At 33.5% G+C, this 22,973-nt stretch overlaps 2 protein-coding genes across 3 annotated transcripts in view; one reads left to right on the top strand and one right to left on the bottom strand.

Annotated features, from left to right (window-relative positions):
• Positions 1 to 4,008, top strand: part of LOC111004125 (GATOR complex protein NPRL2) — a 28,709-nt gene extending 24,701 nt beyond the window's left edge. The window contains exons 5-8 of the mRNA XM_022274987.2: positions 1,143 to 1,286; positions 1,583 to 1,667; positions 2,469 to 2,638; positions 3,103 to 4,008. Of these exons, the coding sequence (XP_022130679.1) occupies positions 1,143 to 1,286; positions 1,583 to 1,667; positions 2,469 to 2,638; positions 3,103 to 3,279 (576 nt within the window). The 3' untranslated portion in view covers positions 3,280 to 4,008. The remainder of the gene's footprint in view (positions 1 to 1,142; positions 1,287 to 1,582; positions 1,668 to 2,468; positions 2,639 to 3,102) is intronic.
• A 4,730-nt stretch (positions 4,009 to 8,738) lies between these two features.
• LOC111004118 lies at positions 8,739 to 21,858 on the bottom strand. Of its 2 annotated transcripts, XM_022274975.2 has the most exons (9): positions 21,182 to 21,858; positions 20,794 to 21,050; positions 19,506 to 20,342; positions 17,770 to 17,970; positions 17,150 to 17,281; positions 15,167 to 15,268; positions 14,377 to 14,466; positions 13,303 to 13,530; positions 8,739 to 13,128 (listed from the first exon to the last, which is right to left on the bottom strand). In XM_022274975.2, the coding sequence occupies exons 1-9, from the start codon at positions 21,441 to 21,443 to the stop codon at positions 13,087 to 13,089; spliced, it is 2,151 nt and encodes a 716-aa protein (XP_022130667.2). In that variant the 5' UTR covers positions 21,444 to 21,858; the 3' UTR covers positions 8,739 to 13,086. The 2 variants fall into 2 exon arrangements, with proteins under 2 accessions (XP_022130667.2, XP_022130668.2); XM_022274976.2 differs by lacking the exon at positions 15,167 to 15,268 and having other exon boundaries at positions 21,182 to 21,856.
• Between the last annotated feature and the right edge of the window lie 1,115 nt (positions 21,859 to 22,973).

Raw genomic sequence — 22,973 nt, 5'->3', positions numbered from 1 at the left:
TATTTACTAATAATTTTTATTTATTTAAATAAAATCTTTTTGATTAATTTTAATATTTATCGTTAATCACTACTGTATTTTAGTTGTCTTTTTTTCACCATACGCTAAAGAAGTATAACTTCTAACGCGTACACACACTCTTTTTGATATTTGAGAGAAAATACCAACAAACATTTGGTATATGTCAAAGGTCCGAATTATCTAGTCTTTTCCAATATAGATAATTTGAAACTCAAGGGACCAGGGATAAATTTAACAGAAAAGGAAGAGAAGAAAGTTCAAATTACTAAGAGTTCGACTGCTTTATAACCAAATAGAGTTTAATTTGTTTGTTTAATTTGTGATTTATTATGTATTAACATTTAAATATACAAAGTATTATTTAGAAAAGAAATCCGTAATCTGTTAGGTCTATATAGCCTTTACATAAACACTTCAAATTAATGAGTGTACGGGGAAGTTTGGACTTAAAAATATCGCATGTTTGCGAGCAAGATACTATTCCCTTAAGTTTCCATTAGCGAGAGGACCAATTAACGTTGATTTTATTCAATTTATCGAGTATGTTTCAAGGGACCGAAAAATAAAATCAAACGACTCTTGATAATTAGATTACTCAAAACGAGTAATCTAATTATCAAGAGTCGACTGTATCTACAATTTATTTACAAACGATTGTAATTTACAAATACTTAAACCGAAATTGTTTCTTTCTATAAGTGACACGGAATTCCACGTGATTAATAATTTTATTTATTAAATGTCGGGGCACCAGTACAGCCGTCAACAGGAAACAAATGCAATGAAAAATAACAAAAACACGTTCACTAAGATCATTTTTCATTTTTTTATTTTTACATATTTGACGTGACAACATCTAATAAATCGATGAACGCCGGATGCACGCACGAACAAACACTACTCACTACTCATTGTCCCGTTACGCTCATTGTACGCTTGCGCCGCATCTATCTCTCTCCCACTCGATTGGCCTATGAGACCGAGTGGTCTCTCTTCTTTTTATCCATACAAAATAGTGATAATGCAATAAAAACCTGTACTTACTGGTACTGTTTTGTACCAATGTGTCAGTGTGTCGAGCGTTGGCGAACTTTTGTAAATAAACAATTATCATGTTACAGATACTACCACACATAGACGGCTTCAACCACGTGGCAAAGATCGCGTCGTTAACGGACGTAGAAATAAGCTTGGTACGTGCCTGCGTCCAGAATCTAGTGTACTATGGCGTAGTAACACTGGTGCCCATCTTTCAATACTGTGCTGTAAGTAGAACAGAAAATTCTAATTATAAGACCTGGTTTAAACATTGTTTTTGATACAATTATATATGAAAATATTATCGTAACCAACACACTAAAATGTTTTCGTTAGTGGTGACTATTTAATTGACAGCTTGAATCTGTAAAATTTACTTATCGATTCGAACGATGAATGTTCGTTTAAACACGTAGTAAATATAACACCGGTGTTACATTTAAGTAAACCTTTTAGTGTGAAACTTACATGAAGAAAAATATTACTTGAAAACTCATTAAATTTTCTAATTGAATTCTTACAGGTCTACAGCGCAACTCCAAAATTAAGACAATTAACGCGATGTCCGGGTCTACAGAGGCAGTGTGTTGAATTCTGCGCAAGATCACGTAAGCATTATTTTTTATATAACGACCTATATTTATCGGGGAATATGCTTTATTTATTTATTCTTTATTTTATTCTTTATTTATTCTTTATTAGACACAATATACAAGAAAGTTTCGATAAAGTAGAGTGCACTGGCCCCCACACTAGGATTCCCTGTGTTGTGGGCAGCCAGTCTCTTCCTTTTCACATCTAAACACTATTGCTTAATTAATTCTACATAATACATTTATATCTATACTATTTTTGTACAATAAGAATATTTTCTGTATCAGTATAGGACAGCTTAACAAGATATTGTTTGAGTTTTTAGTAAAAGTAAAGTAAAAAGGAGACTCTAAATCACGAGCATCATGAACAGTACATACCACACTTTATTACATTACTTAAATTACCTATTATTATGACATAATAAAATTTAATTTAATTAATTGTGCTACTATCTTCGCAAATAAACGATTTCATTTCAATTCACTTCACACCACACAACACATCCGAAATAGGTATTACTTAGTAAAATGTATTTAATCACCTGTATGTCTGAATCGTTTTGTTGTAGAATTACGAAAGAAAGAAATAATTTCATAGTAAAGTATTTACAATCTGTCGTATTCTAATGATATTATTATAACTAAATTATTATAAACATGAAACAATATATTTTTTTTTATTCAGTCATACAACAGTTTATCTTGCGATCGCCAGCCTGCAAAATAGTTTAACCGAGGAACAATTTAGAACCCACGCCATCTATTAGCAATTAACTGTACTTCCAAGCCGCTTGACATCTTTTGTATTTTCAGCCCGACATTTACCAAAAGTCAGCGATTTATTTCGTATGTACGCTGGTATGACATACGGGAGTACGATACGCGATCTTTGTAGGCGAATGAAGCCACAAGATCTAGCTATTAATGAGAGGAAGTTGGTGCTATTTGGAGTACTGGAAGGCCTGATTAGACGAGTTTATAAGGTTAGTTGATCTTTATTGAACTCATCAATATCGATCCATTCGTTCCTGAGTTAACATATTATACTATAGGCTTTGGATAGTGTTTCGTTCCACAACTCAGCGTTATTTAATGCAATATTTCCGAACTAATTTGACTTAGGGTTCTTCAGAGGCCGGCAACGCATTCGCAAGCAGCTGAGAGTGTCCACATGCGAATTATCACTTAACATAAGATGAGCCTCCTGCCCTGACCGTTCTACAAAAATACATTTCATCATCATGTATTCCTCTAAGCGGTACAAGGTAGACGTTTTTCTGTGATTTACTTGTGACTAAAAGAATCCAGATCTGAAGATACAAGTCTGACTTATATCTTTTAAACGCGCTTATATTACGAATTTAATTTTATTACAATATAAAATTCTTAAGTTCTACAAACCGGCAAATAAATCGTACATATGTTTTTATCGTAATATTTTTCACAGTTCCCAGTGACAGTTCACAATGAAACGTCATCCGTACGAAGTTGTCACAGCGCGTGCATTCGGACGTACAACGGCCTCATATGTATGGACGAGTTGTGCTGTCAGACCGGTATGTCAGTCTCGCTCTTAGAGGAACAAATGGAGAAGGACAGCGATGTTGTGTTTATCGTCAAGTAAACCAGCCTTTCTGTAAAGTTTAAACAAGGAGATATTGTCGTTCATGTCATTTGACAAATGTACAGATTTTGCATGTCATAATTGGCAGTTGTGTGGGACATTTAACTATAACATTTGATTTGTTAAATTTCTTTTGAGAGCACTGTTGGCCTTTTGCGTTCAGCGTGCGATTCATCCCTGAGGTTCATTCCCCGGCTACCAATAGACTTTCTGGCCTTAAAACCAAAAGGTCAACGGCATGCGTCAGGCACAGGATTCTGAACACCTTTTAGATTGATAAATTATCATGTGACAGAAAACTGAAGCCATACCTGAAAAAGGTTGCAGCGCCACTGATTTATTTTTACTAAACGGTCTTTTGATCTCTCTCGCGGGAATTTTGACGTTTTAAGAAAGATATTGACAGCTAATAGAACGCCATAAACGTCAATATATTTAGCGTCAATCTTTAAAGTGATTGTTAAAGTTTGAATTGACAATTTATTAGAGAGTTAGGTTATATTTGTATAATTGTTTGATACTAAAACAAGTTTTTATACATTTACGGAATACTTTTATATGATCTAATAGAGCGTTCGAGTATTACTTAAAGAATTTGAGGGTTGGGGGGTTGGGATAAAACCCCCATTGAATAATAAATATAATAATAAAATATAAAAATAATATTAATAAAAATGGTGGGATTGTTAATATTATTTTCGACTTTCCGATACTTTACACCACATAAATGGTGACGTCATTTAATGAGTCACTGGCTGGTAACGAAACGTTTAACAATTGGGTACAGAATAACGTTATGGCGCGTTACATGAGAGGGGTGGGGGGGGGGATTGCGTGACGTAATACTTGAACGCTCCCTAATTAATATTAAGCTGGTTTAGTGGATATAGGATTATTTGGGTGTTTTTAGTCAGAGCACTCATTTACTGAATTTGATAAATTATATATTAACATTAATTTTGTTAAGTAATAAAAACAAGTCCAAAAAACATTTTTTTTAAGTTCTAAAATATATCATAAAAACATTATTTTAACCATTTTAATTTCTTTACAAAGTAAAACTTTACTCTTAAAATGTAAATACAATTTTTTTTAATGATTTAAGATCTCAATGTTTATGATTTAAAAGAACTTCATATGTACGTTGGAATTATTGATTGTGTTAAAAGGTGTAGTTTTAGAGAAAATAAGTGCTGCTAATTACATGTAATGAGATGAAGAAGAGAGAGAGAGATAATCAGAGTAATTATTTTCTCTAATGTGTGTCTGGTATGACTTGCTCAATGAAATATTTTTATATATGTTAACGGTGCTATTTAAGATTATACTGTAGACCACGTATTTGACCACGGATTGATTAAAAAACACAGATATTGATCGGTTAAACATATACAACGAATTGTATCTAATATTTTAAAAAGGGTTTAAACGGTTCGAACGAACGCGTTTTGCTTGATCGTGATTGGTCAATAACGTTACGTGTATACGCAATTTTTTTTAAAATATTTATTTAACAGTATTGTACAAAAATCATAAAATATGTCATTACAAAACAAAATATATATTGTATTCATGTAATATTGTTGTCAGTAGCTTCTGTTTTTAACGTTTAATTACTCAGCAAATATTTATTATTCGCGGCAGGCATTTAAACACCGGCAACACACTTGCGAGCCTTCTGGTAATGAGTGTCGATGGGCGTCGGTATTACTTTACATCTTTGGAGACCTAAAACGGTCAAACTTGCCAAATCACTTCTTCTTCTTCAAGTGCCTCTCCATTACTGGAGGTTGGCCGTCAGTTTTCTGAAACGCGTCTTGTCCTGCACCTGATGCAGCAACTCTTCCGCATTTGCAATACCCGTCCACTCCCTGACGTTGCGAAGCCATGACTTCTTCCTTCGACCAACACGCCGTTTTCCCATTATTATTAGTTGAAGGAGGTGGTAGCGGTCATGGCGCAACACGTGGCCCAGGTACGCAACTTTTCGCTTCTTAATGTTCTGCATAAGTTTTTTCACCATTCCAACTCGTCTCAGAACCTCCTCGTTGGTGACCTTCTGGATCCAGCTGATAGGAAGCATCCGACGATAGCACCACATCTCAAATGTTTCTAAGCGCCGGCAGTTATCTTCTTTAATTGTCCAAGCTTCACAGCCGTACAGAACAATTGGCCATATGTAACAAAGGAGAACTCTGACTCGGAGTTTAATGGTCAAGTGACGGCAGCACAAAACTTTCTTCATTTTTTTGAAAGATCCTCGGGCAATCTCAATTCGAGACCTAATTTCCTGATCAGGATTCCACTCGTTTGTAACCCAAGTTCCCAAATACTTGTATTGCCGCACCCGTTCCAACGTTCTTCCAGTAACAGATAAATTAGGACCCAAAGTGTCGTTTCGAGAAATCACCATCACCTTCGTCTTCACTGCATTAATAGTCAGACCGTCTCTTTCGGTAGTTTCCTGAACTTTATTAACGAGCATTTGTAAATCCTCCATCGACGAGGCCATCAAGACAGTGTCGTCTGCATAGCGAATATTATTGATGATCTTTCCGTTAACTTTCACACCAACCTCTAACCCCTCAATGGCCTCTGATATAGTTGCTTCGGAATATACATTAAATAGCAACGGAGACAATATACAACCCTGACGAACACCACGGTAAATACTAATCTCATCCGTTTCTTCGTGATGCACTTTCACGGTTGCTTTTTGGTCTTTGTACAGGTTCCTGATTACTCTTAGATCCTTTTCATCGAGACCAGTGTCAATTAAGCGATTTATGAGGACGTCATGCTTAACCTTGTCAAAAGCTTTCTCATAATCTATAAAGCATAGGAAGACGTCATTCCGCATATCTTGACACTTCTGTACGAGGACATTCAAAGCAAAAAGTGCCTCCCGTGTACACTACACCAGAACGAAAACCAAACTGGTTATCTCCCAATTGTTCGTCACACTTATTTCTAATTATGTATGATGGTTAAAAATAACTTTAGCACGTGACTCATAAGACTGATTGTACGATATTCCTCACATTTTCGAGCGTTTTTCTTTTTCGGGAGGGTAATAAACGTAGATCTCAGCCACTCAGTTGGGAGTTCACCTGTGTCATAAATGTGATTGAATGATCGTTTAAGCAAGTTTATATTATCCCCTTCCAAGAGTTTAACGACCTCTACTGGGATCTAGTCTGGACCTGGGGTTCTACCCAATTTAGCAGATTCTAACGCATGTCAAATCACAATCAAGCGAAACGCGCCAAACTCGTTTTATAATTCTTATCACCATTACGCATTCGTTCAACGCTGAAGATCCCACATAGTTAGATTTTCGTAACATTTTTACAATAAATAGTTGCCAAATAACCTTTAGAACTTCAAAAGCCATATTTTTCTAAGCCTATAAACCGAAATTATGCCAAAGTTAGATAGCCACGTTTCAGTTAATCAAAATTAATATTTCGTAATTTTGCTCTATACAGCATCATATTGTCTTTGTTAATAGCTTGTAAGCGAAGAGACAGCTATATTATGTAAATTACAAGTTAAGCATTGGGTGGGTTGTCTATATATCTAAATGTAATACTATAGTATAGTTGTATTGGTTAACATAGTTTTACTGTTATCTTTTTAAAATTTATTAAAATGACATTTTAATCTAGTCTGCGCAATTTTATCTGTCGACGCACCTAGTCAAGACGTACAATTTTACTGTTTTAATACTCGTAGACTGGTTTTTGGGAAAATCTATATTGGACCAAAAATAAATTGTTTCGTGTACCGAGTGTGTACCGATAAATAATAGCGATATTATTGAATTAATTACTTATTCATTAAACAAATTAATTTTAAATAATTCTTTAAAAACTGGGTTCAACAATATTAGCTATCTTTCCCTTGCTCTCTGGACATGGAGAAATGAATTTTTGACAAGTTTCAGTCACTCGAAAGTAAAAAAATTGGATTTTATACCCAAATAGCTAAGTTTCCGTTTGTAATGAGATAATATACCTTTTTCTGTACTGAAATACTTTATAGATGATTATGCTTTTTATAAAACTTGCCAATAGGAGATAATCTAGTTTCTTATCGAATAAATTTTATACAACTCATCTACCTGTTAAATCGCCACAAGTTTCTTTTGGTCCTATGATTTAAAATTAAATATTTTTTGATGATAGACCCTATTTTAACTTGAAAGATTATTATTGTCTGCACATGTACATCAAGTAATTGTTAAAGATCCCTGTACGTTGTAAATGTTGTTTATATGTAAGAGATTATTGCTTTAATTCGTTGTTTGTACTAAATGTTAATTATGTGAAGTTTTGTATATTTACAATGTTTATGACTAAAGAAAGTTATTTTTATACATGTGTTTTATTGCATTCCCCGTGAAGCCTTTTGTAGAAAGTTCCGACGATTTTTTAAACCATTATAATTTACGTTTTTTTTATTATTATTTACTCTACTCCTACCATTGTGTTCAGGGACTTTTTCTATCTCCATTTGGGAGAAAGGTTTTGAAAAAAAAAAGATTTATTATTTAAGGTTTATTATGAGGGTTATTCAACAAGAACGATTCTGATCGTCGATGACGATTCAGGTGATGCTTGATGATGCCCATCCGTTTCGAGTTTGTGGGGTCTCTCTCCACTTCAACACACATTTGGAGTGTTTAGAGTAGGATAAATAGCTACATGATGAGGTTACATCTGAGCGGTATTTAAGGCAAATTATGTGCACCAATACTGGAACCAGCTACCTGCTGATGTATTTACGGACCAATTCGAAGGCTTAGGCTCCTTGAAGAAAAGAGAGTACCAATTCTTAAAGATCCTTGTGAAATTGTCCATGGGCAGTGGCATCACTCGAAACTGTTGTCCGTTACCAGGTCAATCAAAAAAACGGTTTTTTCTGACCCAATCCTGATTAAATTCCTACTATCCCTAGTCCTTTAGGCTCTAGGACCTATTGCTGTATTGGTATGTAAGATGGTATTAGTAAACGAACAACAGATATTTTGATCTTGTAAATTTACTCCCAACCTTTTATATATAGATTCCCAGTTATAAATAATAGTAAGTAAATTCATATACATAGACAAATTGCATAGTGACATTAGTGTAGTTTAGTGATGAGCCCGTGTAGCAGTAGTGATAAAAAGTTATCACATCTCTTATAGGGCAAGCGTCTAAAAGCCTTGCCAAATTTACACTACACCGAAATCGACTCTTAAGTTAAAATTAACTCAACATACATTGCTAATTTTAAACGGCAAATTCACGGATATTTATTAAAAAAACTGGTGAGGTTTTCAAGTTTAAATGACCTAAGAAAGCCTTGTCAATGACATAAGGAATCGTATGAAATAATACAACGTTTGAAAGACAGTACTGATTTAATATCTTATTAAAATATAAGTTACAAAATACATAAACAGTTATGTAGGTAACGAAACACTTGACTAGCGATTTTAAAACAAGACACGCCTATTTTCTATAATATGCAATTTAATTAAACTCAAATTATTGCTGATCGAAATATTACGGCGAATTAGCGAAGCGCTCAATGCCCACTAGTGTTTCCTTCCAATAGCGATCACGATATTTTTGTATGCAAATTCATCACATAATAAATTAAAAGGGGGTAACAGTCCAGCATGCAATCCTTTTAGGTCACATGCGACAAAAACACAAGACTAGTTACTTATAACTATAGAAATAACAGCTATGTTTCTGTAGTAATTAAGAATCATCTGTAAAATGCAACAATTTTTTCCAAGGTACCAATTATGTGTAATTCATAGTACTGTCAGTTATGACGGTAAGTAGGCGCTTACCCTGTAATGTTCCGATCTCAATATTGAGTATGCGCTCTATGCGTAAGCGACATGACAGCGTTAATTATATTGAAATAGATTACCTCGTAAGAGAGTAACCCTGCAGATAGTTTTTCAATCCATAGTGAATTTCGGGACATTATTCGAATTATATCAACAAAAAAATAACAAAATGAAATGATTGTGTACTTAAATCTTCTAGTAAAAGAGAGATAGATGCGGCGCAAGCGTACAATGAGCGTAACAGGACAATGAGCCATACTTTTTCGGGCGTGAAGAGCGTTTATCGATTTATTACACGTTGTCACGTCTAAAGGCGCTGTCTTTATAATATTTGAACGTTAAATTCAAAGTCAAGTTATACATTCGAAGCGAACACAAACCTTAGATAGCCTTTAACCTATATATTAACATTTCTAACATTGTGTACACTGGTTCTGTATAAAAATAAAAAGTACGACGAAAATTCACAAAACCTTTGAGAGAAAATAGTTATTTCACAGAACTCTATTTCAAATAGAAAATATATATGTATATAGATCTTCATAGTTCATCTGTTTAGGGAATAAGGCTTAAATATAAAGTGTTGAGCGCAGCTTCGATATTAATATTTGACAGATAATGCTTAGCATAAGCTGAAAGTCGGTACACAGCTCAAAGCTATATATTTAAGCCTTAGAGGTGAAAAGTCGTAAGTCAAAAAATAGACAATTTTCAATAAGAAATAAAGTTTACTAACATCGCCAGTCTTTTTACTCTTGGGACGCAGGGTGCAGTGTCAGTAGGCAGTGGTGGTATACGACAGTTACTAATAAAACTTTCTTTATGAACCGTACCCGTAAAATCAATAGATTTTACGAGACAATTTCAATGATTTGATGTATTTTGTGTTCTAAAACGTATGTACCTTTCGACTTTTCACCTTACTCCGTCACACCTTATATTAGCTTACACAAAAAGCATCATAGCGATATAAAAATATAACCTTTGCGAACTGTATGCACATATGTTTAGTAGTTTTGGCACGGTCGGAACGAAACTAACACGAGCGCCAAGTTTTATTTACAATATAAAATAAATTTAGCACATTTACAAACCGATTTAATTGAAAAATCATAAAATCATGATTATATATGTATTTATTTTATGACTATATTACTGCTTAGCAAATGCTCTACATAAATGGAAGATATTCTTCTCTTCTATTGATTTTTTAGCATTAAAGTAATTTCAAAGTAGGATTACCCAACGATCTGAAGATGTCAAATTTGCCAAGAATGGACTAAAAACTGCACAGAAACGTTAAGTATTTATCAAATTAATAAAAAAAAATATGCAAATTTAACGAATAAATGGTGTTTTAACTGGTATGCTAGTCATGCCCGCTGTACGCCCTTGACTTGCGAACTGGTAGTAAAAGTAAATTTAGAATCAAACATCTTTTCTGTTGACGTCCATATATTGGTGTTTATTAGAGACTGTGCCGTGGGTGTAAAAATTAATGAGGAACCCAAGACGACAGTCTTATATCACATTAAACTTAAATCAAAATTGATATAACGATTTCCATCTTTATTTCGGTTTCCTGTCTCAGTTAGCCAGTTATAAACTTGAAAAATATCTATTAAATTTGTTCCAATTGGAGCATTTGCCAGCAATTGTAGTACTTTAATAATTCAGGTAAACCACAAGTTAGCAGGCGAATCATGAATAGCAACCAAAAATCTTTTTAAGATAAAAGTTTTTGTTTATGCCGAAAAAAAACTTGTTAGGCCGAAGAAGTCTAGATATCTTAAATAATATTGCTTACGTTGATAAAAGGCACAAACTATTTGGTGAAGTTGTATGAAAATTAAATGTACCGTGTTTTATTCACATCGAAAAGTAACAATTTATTTTAAGCATAGCGCCATCTTGTGACACACCAAGTCACACTGAATAAAACAACATTTACGGACATCTTATACTTACATTCTAATTACACGAAAATTTGAGTTCCAAGTTTCACATACTCTCAACTATAAATTACATCTTATACACTAACTAGGGCTATAGAACTTAAGGCGTCGATGTATTTGAAATAAATATGCAAGATTACTGATACAATACAATTTATCAGGAGCAAGGCGTGCGTTCGTAAACCGCGCCGTCGGTAATGGCCATTTTTTTTTTTTTTTATTTCGCCCATGGTGCAGGCTATAGTCTTTCGACCATACCGCCTAGTCTTTCGTATGGCCAATAAGTTAAATTTTCCAAATTTAAAAATTTGACGATGACATCTGTAAATATGTCTAAATAAAATTTGGCGCCATTTTGACAATTAACATGGCAGGAGAGACTTAACAATTCTAAAATAAAAACCTAACTAAAACTGACTCAGTATTTATTTAGTAGTATTTTGAACTTCGATACTACAAAATAGGTTTTAACAATTAACATTGCTAGCAAGAATAAATAAAGATGTAATCCTTTTTGAGGTGGACGTGGGATAGTTTACAAACGCACCCGGAAGGTAAATCATAGATAATTTAATGATTTGTCAAAATTTTTTTTATTGAATGATTTATTTGATTTACTAGTACCTTAATGGGGTACCCATATACCTATACTCAACTTACGAATAACAAGGTTTGTTCTGATGTTCGTCACTGCAAAACTAATCCCAATAGATTTAAAACATAGATAAAGTAATTTTTTGAATTTGATTATAATTATTTGCTTTATATAATATAATCAATTATTTAAATCCACGATACATTTGATACATAAATAATTTATTATGCTAAAATATTCAAGGAATGACCTTAGGGGCTAACTAAGCTATTATTATGACAAAGCATATATATTATATACATAATGGGAGATTTATCAATACTGAAGTGTATAAAAGAATATTCATTAAAAAAAATCTATAATTTCGTATGAAGTCTTCGAACAAGATTTCCAAATCTTTCCATACAAGGATCTTTTGGCAGTTCTATGATATAAGTACAAAAATGAATCTTTTCAGATTAAAAATAAAGTTCATTTAAATCGTGCCAAAAGAAATTGTAAGTGTCATTCTAAATAGATTTTTCCAGAAGGCAAATAATAATACAGTAATAATAAAATATTTTAATAATTTTTGTGACTAAAATATTGAATTTATGTCTGATTTAATTATTTTTGTATTAAAACTATAAATGCCAGCTATTTGAATTTCTTGGAGATTGTAGGAATCCAATTCGAAAACCAAACCATACGGGCAAGTAAGAAACTAATTTTATTGTCAAACACATGAAAACATCATGATTCATTTAAATTTAGTCTGTAACTGGATTATACAAGTGAAACCGTAGATAACTTTAATGATCGTAAAATACTGTAAACAAAGAAATACTGTTATTGTCTTTCATAATCAAAACTATTGTTTTTGTCAGAATGATATTTTTCGCATATTCTATCAAACACACAAGGAACAGGAGATTCACCAATTACAATTTATTCGTAGTACTTAATCACTATAGCAGATTAATTGTGATCTTAATGCTCCATTTACAGGCTATTTTTAAAAAAGAAATTAGTCTTTACTTGACAGTGACAGCAGTGACAGATTCAAACGTCATCGCACTAATGAAACCTGCAACAGATTATCAAAGTTTTTAGCGCTGTCTAACTATTTTGTCAATATGAAGTTAAACATATTTGACAGTGATTGAAAAAAAATTGATTTTATATTATATGTATAGAGATTTTTTTAATATTATTTCAGATGTCGTTGTGTCACTGTATTAAATAATTTTGCCTGATAAAAATCTGTGTCTCTGAGAGCTTCACTTTACTTTGAAAACCGGTTATTGTATATTTTACGGTTTTCATATCTATTGACACGATTAATCCGCCATAGTTAAATCATTTAAGTAAATACGTAAGGCAAAATCTACAATATATGCGATAACCTAACATTACTTAACCATCTTTCAGCCTGAACACATTTCTGAGTGTTCATCCCACGCAGCCACCTGAAAAATATTAGTATATATAAGAATAATGTTTTTAGTTCATTATTGGATCTACAGATAATGTAGTCATTTTAAATTTCAGCACTGTAAGCACTGGTAAGAATTAAACAAACGCCTATGTTTATCTAAAAAATGCGACTGAAATCACCAACGAAATTTAAAAAATATAACAACCTGACACTCTCGGCTGCAATACCACTGATTGGCACATCCAGCGCAGACGAACTGTGCGTCCCTTGTACGACAGCCCTGACAGAGGGGCGTGTCCTCCGCGGCTTCGTCGATGACGAGTCTCCCGGAGCCCCCCGGGGAGCCGGCACACCCCGCGGAACCCCCCGAGCCCCCGCTACCCGGTGCCTCACCCTCGGAAGCGGGGCTTTCTTCGTCGTCCTGCCGTACATTCTAGATAAACGGAAAAGTCAAATATTACATTAAAAATGCATTAAAAAAATACTATCAACTAAAAATATAAACGTAGCGTCAACGTAATAATATTTACCTATTTATATGGAAAAGGATTATATATATATATATATATATGACCCTTTTCGTTTCCGATAAAATTGTGAACATATATCTATTACGCTTATCATTCTATATTGATTTTGTTACAAAAATATAATCTAATTCCAGCAATTAATCAAAAGAGATAACCTCCTTTTTGGAGTCGTTTAAAAATCCTATTGGAGGCAAAAACTCGATATGGCTACAAAGTTTTACAAATGATATTTTTATAGAAATGGGACTGGAAGCCTCTTTTAAAGCTAAGTTAATGGGCCAAATGCCAGAAAGTTTGAGTACCTATACATATTTTAATCTCTTTATTTAATATCAGCGTGCCACTATCAAATCGAAGGTATCCCGTCATACTGCTATGTACACTTGCTGTAACATTTTCAACACGGTAATAGAAATCTTTCAAAAACTTCTCCGCGTTTTATATCCAAAAACCCGATGGCGTCTTTCAGGCACAAAATTCTGACATCCTACTTGCCTATTAGAAAAAGCATGTACAAAAATCTAACGACCAGTTTAGTTTGAAAGCTAAGTACAGATACCGGCAAACTTCTTAAGCATTAAACAAGGGAGTGGGGGAAAGTTTGCGAATCACTCTCTCGCCCACACACTTCGCCGCACATTTGTTCAAGATGTTTGCCGGCTACCATATAGGTCAACTTTCTATTACTAGTTGATTAGATTATTTTCTCATAATAATAATAAAAAATTGAAATAAAAATGGCTATTTACCAATTGTCCAACATCTTGTTTCTCTTGCGTCTGCGTCTCTTGCGGTGGAGGCGTCGGCTGCACCGGAGTTATAGTGATCTCGCCACAATTCTGTACAAACATACATTTTTCACACCTAGCACCAACATTCCCGAAATTTTCCATTTAAAATCTTATCGGCATCATGCACAATCTCGGTTCAGTGTATCTGTGCCTTTGCAAAATGAAAATGAAGTGGCTTTGCAACAATGAGTATTGCCATCTACGCGCTTAAACTATTCTTAGAACTAAAATTTTTGAATTTTTTGATCGAGGCCAATTGTGACACCAATTAATTTTAGCTGGCGGTTCAAATTCGAACCGAAAACCCTCGATATTATTTAGTCCCGTCAATTCAGACAGAATATAAATAACTTGGCGTAAGTCTTTGAGAGACATTGATTTTATATAGCTTAACGCCCGAACTCAATAATTAATCCACAATCTCAGATTGTTTTCAATCAGACCGTGACAGTCGATCGATCTCCTATCTGAATCCCAATAACCAAACCCTACGAAGACAATCCATTTTTGTGCGACAGATACAATGCAGTCTCTTCGCTCTTTACACTCATATGTCATAATCAATATAAACCAAATAAAGTAAATAAAATCGTACAAAAAATATTAAAGTATTCGATAATAGCTTTTTTGATAGCTTTATAATTATCTCAGATGGTCAAAAATAGATTGGGATAGGTTATTGGGTTTGGGCGTTAGTCATAATATCGAGTGCCGTAGTCTTTAGCCGCCAACTTTATTTGTAAGGTACCTTGGCCTGACCGAAAGTTGTCAACGGCGCCTGTTTCCCTTCGGGTGACGTAAGCAGTTTAGCCAACGTCGGCGAGTAACTCTGAGTCGCAGGTGACGCCTGCTGGAAGGTTGGCAACACTCATTCAAGCTAATCCAATTGCGATAATGGAGTGCTTTATTTGACGTTTGCATTTTCATGAACCACTTGACATTGACATTTAAATACGACAGAGAAGTAGATCTAACAGATTAACCCTATAGACGCAGTTGTACGAATTTGATATTTAAATAAAATACATTTCTTTATTGATAAAATTATAAAATTTATTAACAATTTATTTTAATTCCGTTTAATAAAAGCTACATTAAATAGGTTCTACAATATTTAGGACCGTTAAAAAATCTATAAAGTTCGATAAACTCTGTGTTTTTATTTTAGCGATAATAATTCATCAAAACACAAACGTCAAAAATTAATTTATTTTATTCAATACTCCAAGTACGACAATGACGAATGGTTTATATAACCGATAGTTAAATAAACTCGGGTTAGCACTAAGATTAAAGTAAATCTAAATCGCTTTTCATGCTCCATGTCGCTAACTTTTATTCATTGCAAGCTAAATGAAAAAAATGACAAGCTGTGTAATTAGTACTCTTTGAACTAAAATTTGTTTCATATCAATCGTGACTTATTATTTTTATTTTTTTATGAAAAAAAGTGCAAGTGCGGTATTCAGAACACACGAACATAGTGTCAATGTGTGTCCAGAACACTAATACTGTTAATGAACATTACCGTAGTTTTAAGCTTTTCACTAGTATTGTAAAAGTTAAGTCAACATAATATTACTTATTAGTCATAATTATTGTACATAAGGGCTTGATTGGAATTCATGTTTCATTAAAAGGCCGGCAACGCATTTGCAAGCCTTCTGGCCATGTTAGTGTCCTTGGGCGGCGGTATCTCTTAAAATCCTGCCCGTATGCCCCCTTTAAAAAATCTGAGGCCACACTCTCTCTATTACCATTTTAGTTGTTAATTTGTTAAACGTGTTTAAATTCGTTAAAACGCTCAGCCGTCTGTCTTCTATCTACACAAATCGTTCGTGTAATAATTCATCGATGTAAAATGGGTATTATTTAGTATTATAAAATATTAAATTATATTATAAGCCCCAAATAATTATCGATAATTAATAGTCAGTGGGATTTTCGTCGTATGTGCGTGCATCGTGCGTGTGAATAAGTACTGTATATTATATAGACTTAGTAACTCATTTTCAGACATTTATACAGATTAAAAAGATATTTTTATATTTAAGAATTAATTTTCAAATAAATTATTTTGTTGTATTCATAACAAATTAAAACGTCAGTTATGTCAAAACACAGTATAGTACCACATGTTATTCTTGGCCGGTAGGAGTGTCGCTGTCATAGACGACGACGTTTAGTATTGCCAGTAAATAACAATTAACCATAAAAAGGGGAATAATTTGAAGTCATGCTAACTTAAAAAAATATTGAAATGTATTAATAAAACAATGTATAACACAATTCTAGGCTTCAATAAATATGACACAAGCTTAGGAACAACTGATATGATAGGTTTTACCTGTATTAATAATATACTCGACTCTTTTACGATACCTAGTAATCAGAACCGTTCGATATTTAAAACTTTGCCATTGTAATTAATAATACAAGGAATAAAAATACATACATTTTATCCAACTATTTTTTGTTAGATAGTTAACTGACATTTAAAAATGGCGACGACATTACAAATTTTAGCCGCCGGCCAAGAAAAGTATGTAGCACTATACCTACATCTGTCGACAGCAGTGACTAACTAAACGAACTTTTTTATGGGATCAATTCGCTTATACAGAGCAAAAATTTTAACAAATTTCCTTAAAAATTATACCAATACATTAATATATACAGAAAAATAATATGCCACGATTATTTCACATTAAAAAAAATCCAACCCACATACCTTTGTAAGGATGCCGTGCAGCAATGAGTTTTGCTGTGTGTTTTCCTGACTGGAGTTGACTGGGAGAAGAGATATTTCAGGGTAAGGTGGCGGAGGGGGCAGTCTTGGACTTGGTGATGCCAGCCTTTCTGCCTGCAATTTATAAAACGTTATGGAAAGATGCAAAAATTATTTCTGAATCATACTTATCAAACTCTGAGGCCTTAAAATATTGAAATCAAATTTATCAATTTAAAAAAATACTGTAATATAAAATCAATTCTTATAAATTTTTTACAATTTCGCTAATACAATTCCGTAATCTTTTAAACCAAAATATATTAAATCCATGACAGATCTGGGGCTAATAAAAAAATAATATCTATACGAATACAAATGAACCGAAAAAAAAGTTTCTAAGCTCGAAGACGGCTGAAACAATTCTAGTATTTTTTTTAATTTATGGCTTGAACTAAAAAAAAACTAAAAGTAACTTTGAAAAAAAGGCGAAACAAAAAATATTTTAAGGCGATAAGAATTCGCTAGTTGTCCATTAAATCCAAATCAATTACCAAACTAATCCGTCTTTTCCAAAGAAGTTTTATCGTAAATATTGTAATAAGACATGGTTTCATAAATACCTGTTTATGCATTTCCTCATTCCTTTCCTGTCTTCTTCTATCTGGCCGGATGTGTTCTGGCCGCGGCATATCCATTGGCCGGTTCATCATACCAGGTTGTTGCATGTTCGCAAACTGCACTAATACATCCTTGAACGATAAACCATTGGGCAAACCCCCGGCTTGCATTTGTTGGAGACGTTCTAACATTGCTTTTTGATTCTGAAAGGATTGCGATTTTAAAAATTTGTTTGTTTTATGTTTATTTTTAGCCTGATGTAGCTGCACTATAAACATCATTTTATGGTTATTGTCAATTTTTACCACCTCACATATATATATGTTTGTATGTCTATGCAGTTGTGGAAAAGTGTAAACTCTCGAACATAAATGTTTAAACATTGCTGCATTGTCATATCACCTGCGTTTAACGAGAAATATATTCTGTGAATTCCGCAAAATTTTACCGAACAACAATTTACAGCTAATGCAAATATCGTTAAAGCAATAATACCAATAATGCAAGACAAGTACCGCGCCTCTGCGGCGAGGGGTCAAGGATGCATCGCAATGAATTCGACGCTTGCTGAAGGTCATCATGTCACCTTAACTACGTAGTGATATAATTTCATTTCTTTCCATCGCCAACAATAACATTATTTATCTGTACGTGCGATTTTTTTTTACTTACAGGAGGCAAACGGTACCTCACAGGATGTTAAGTGATACCATGGACTCACACTGCCAGAAGGCTCGCAATTGCGCTGGTGGCCTTTAAGGAATTTCTACGCTCTTTTATTGAAGGACCCTATCGCGAATTGGTTCGAAAATACTACCGGCAGCTGGACCTAGATTGTGGTGCTGCCCGGCAAAAATTGCCTCAATAAACCCTGAGTTGTGGAACAACGGACTTCGGAGGTGATGCAGATGGTAATTTGTATTCTGCCTCGACGTCCGATGATCAAACTCAGCTGCAGTTGTGCGAACAACTTTATTATCTTCTATATGAAAATCATACCATTGTTCGTGGTATATTTTCTTTTTATTAGACAATATTGTCAAATTGGACCAAATCAAAAAGCAAATCCAAATAATATGGAGTAAAATCGAACTATGAGTTCGATTCTTTACTGAAACAAAGTCAGTTTACGTAACCTTAAGCACTTGACAAACGAAACTATATACAATATTTTTTTGTTTTATTTATACTCATTATCTTAATAAGATAATTAGGCTTAATAAATTAATCTAGGCAACCCTTGTAAAGAACAATAAAAAGAAACACCTACAGAGGTTCAAGTACGAGAAGTATATAAACAAATAATTTACGGAAAAGTACATATAATAACATGTAAGTAAAATCTAAAAAAATATATATTAAAAAAAAGGTAAAAGAAAATCCAATGGTTATATATAAGTACCTACTTACGAGGCAGAAGAGAAATGATCAAAAATATTTTAAAACAATCAAAGGGCTGAGCTCGTCTGATATCAAGAGGTAAAGAGTTCAAAAATAGAATACTTTGCACATTAAAGATAGAATTCAGTTTTATGAGTAGGGGTTTCAGGAATAAAATTGACAAGGGAACGCAAATCAAAACTACCGCCAGAGAGTAACATACAATTTTGCTTTAATTAGGAGTTGTAGTGCTAAGGATAACTTTATAGAGAAGTTGTAAAATGTGCCTCTAGCACCGCAATCGCATAGGCATATATTTATACAAAGAGAATGTAAAAATTATTGTAATAAGACTTACCATATCCAAATTATTGAATAGCATATTTAAGTTTCCCAAGCTGTTAACATTTTCCATCTTGGGTGCTATGGGCCTAGGGTTCATAATATTCGGATTAACTATCGACTTCATGCGTCTACCTCTCCGCGGCGCTATTTCAGGATTGCGTTGTCTGTAATCCGCTATTATAGACTTAACATCCTTTATGGGACCTTGACGACCCATAGGCATCCCGTAACTGGAGGGTAATTGTCCATTCATATCCCTCGGGAACCCTGGCATCGGACCGGGCATCATCAAACCTTGGGGGAACATTGGTTTCGACATTGGCATGTGGGCCGTCTTATCATATGGCGGTGGCAACCCTGACATTAAATTAAAGTGCGACGTCACCGGCATAACTGGTGGTTGAATCATAGGATTCGCAGATCCAGGCGGTTTCAATGACAGACCAGAAATTTCATCACTCTTATCGATTGCTAGATTTTTGGCTTGATTCAAATAGTCGAATGGATCGCAACGTTCCGCGCCATTCACGTCTGGTGATTTCTCAAATGATAGAACTTGTTTTCGCCTGAGTAGCCTGAGTAAAATTTCTTCTTTGACCTTTTTCAGGTGTAATATATTGTTCCATTCGTGTTCTTTCTTTTGTGCGAGTTCTCTTAGAGTTTGTATTTCTGATAGAAGTTGTTCTGTGTGCCTTTGAATTTCATCAACATTATTTTTGGTGGCAGTTTGAATGTAGTCAGTTATCATGATATCATGCTGTGGAAATGTCTTTTCAACTTCTTGACACAGCTTTTTCAATGGAGATTCAGTATCAATATCTTCACTAGCTCTTCGTTTCACAGGTTCCTCCTTATATTGAAAATATCAACAAAAATATAATAAATATAACCTACTTAAAATAAATAAAGTATATATGAAGTAAAGATCGGGAATGTCCCAGCAACGGGAAAACATTTCTCTATTTTTTAAATGGATAATTTGCGAAATATTGACAATTATAAATTAGGTCATAATACCATCCAAAGGATAGTATGAAGGCATAGCTTAACATATTGGTAAGTTCATTTCAAGACAGGCACAATATAAAAAAATATGACAAAGAAAAATAATAGTTTTGCAATTTTATATATATGTTAAGCTACATTTTATTATATCATGAATGCTTACCTGAGTTGTACATTTCTTTATACATATTCTGTATAAAACTGTATTAAGAAGTCACTATAATAGTCTTGACTAATTTCTCAAATAATGTGAAAAAAAATCCAAAGAACTATATTTATTATAAAAGTAATCTTACCTTAATAACATCCCCATTAACAGAAAGACTAGGTTTAGTCTCTTTCTCTGTTTTATCTACTGGGGCTTCGGACATTTCAACATCGCCTTCAACCTCTTTTGCAGATGTTTCTTTAACCTTCTCTTCTAGTGATTGGTCTCTACTTTCCTCTTTGGTTACAACTCCATCATTTGTATCATTATGCCCTTCAATCAGATCAGATGTTTTGGCAGTTTCCTCTTCAATATTGCTGATGCAATTTTGCTCGGCAATAATATCTTAAAATATTAAAAATAAAAAATAATTAAAAATATGTTTCAGAATAAATAAGATGTTTACAAAAATTTGTGGCAAAAATTTTTTTTACGGTAAATGCGACAATTTTTAAATATGATTAATATAACTTTACTTGAGTTTTCCTTTAATTCAGGAGTAGCTTCCTTGGGTTCATTTTCTACAACATCTTCTTTGGTGTTATCATCACAGTTGCCCACGTCTTCTTCTATGCCAGTTTTATCTACGGGCAGCAAGTCCTTAGCGGAGTTCATATCCTCGTCAATGCACAAGGGGTCGACCTCATTTTCACCCGAATTTTCCGGCAAAGGCGACTCTGCAGCAACCAGTAACCGGTCCTTCGGTGAATCCACTATTTTGATATCTATATCGTTCATGTTTATTTACATATTTTCTAAATAGTTACGGTATCACCACGCCGAAGAGTCCACAGTAGCTAAGGGCACAAATTTGACTCTAACCATAGTTCCCTATGGAATGCGATTAGTTCGAGGTAAATGATCTAAGCGCCTGAACTATGAAAGTACACCGCTTAGCAAGAAGTTAAAACACTAAAATGTTTTAAATATCTTTTCCATATTGGGATATTTCAATAATTGCGATGAACAACACAAGCTATAAGCGCAATTATAATTAGTATTAAAGCGCTCAGTGACCACAATGTTTCAATAAAAGCGTATTTCAACTTCACCAACAACGTGTAATATAAAGAAATAATTATATTTTATGTAAAAAGTTATAATTATGAAATTCTTTAACTCCGATTTATGCAAAAAATAATGCTTCATGAAGGACGCAAACTGCAAAGCAAATCTGTGCCATAGATGAAAAATGTCTAACTAAATTGTGTTATGAATTTTGACTGATAAATATCATTTATTAAGAACTTTTATTTTTAAGTAATATTCTCATAAAATAGTATTATTTCTATTTATTAAAAGAAATTAATAAAAAGACTGGTAAGTTCATAGATTTTTTTATTTTTAGTTAGGCCGTCTAGTAGTGTGAAGTGTCATTGTCAAACGTCTAGTTCTCGTCTTGAGTGCAAAGATTTTACTGCAAATAGTGCTGTATTTATTTTACTCGATTACAATCGATTCTCGAACCATTTTGATTTATTTTCAAGGACATATTGTGTTATTGGTAATTTAGTAGTTTTAACATTAAACGTATAAATACATAGAAGCGTACTTAAAAACATTTTGGTTAAGGTTTACAATTCAATACCTCGATTTTGAGGTTGGGGGAGGGTATACTTATCACCCCCAACCAATTTCAAGTACTAGAAACAGTTATAACAGTAGAAAAATAAAAATAAACCAAAACATACATATAATACCTAACATTAACTGGGCCCATCGTCCTCAAAGTCATCCACATAAGCCGGTCGTTTACCAAGCAAAATTCACCAAGTTTAAAAAAAAACAAATAAAAGCACGCACATTGACGAGAAAACAACAGAAATGTAAAAAGTAACGGCTTTTTATCGAATAATCTGCACTGTAACACTAACACACTGTTCTGGCGGATTGTTTACAAATTTTTTTTTCGATGTTTTGTGCAAAACATCGAAAAAAAAAATTAATTAGCTTAAATTACAACTCGAGCAGCATAAATTACTCCAAATCTCACAGAGGTTTTCGAATCAAGGTCCCCCGAGACTCCTACATACTCAGTATAATCAAATTCAAGGTATTGAATATAAGATCCAACCCAACATTTTATTTTAAGTTAAGTTAAATATTTTGTATAAAGAGATCAGCTTTACAAGTGAGAATACTCAAACCAAACCGGTAAGACAGCGAAAAAGGCTCAAGCTTAAAATACTAATTCAATAGAAACTAAAAAAGTAGTTTACCTTAGATTCTAAATATTTTTTCTCAGCATTTTCTTCTAAGCATTTTCTG

This window comes from Pieris rapae, chromosome 4 (genome assembly GCF_905147795.1).
Source record: "Pieris rapae chromosome 4, ilPieRapa1.1, whole genome shotgun sequence".
Lineage (NCBI taxonomy): Eukaryota > Metazoa > Arthropoda > Insecta > Lepidoptera > Pieridae > Pieris > Pieris rapae.
This window is presented reverse-complemented; position numbering and strand designations above follow the sequence as displayed.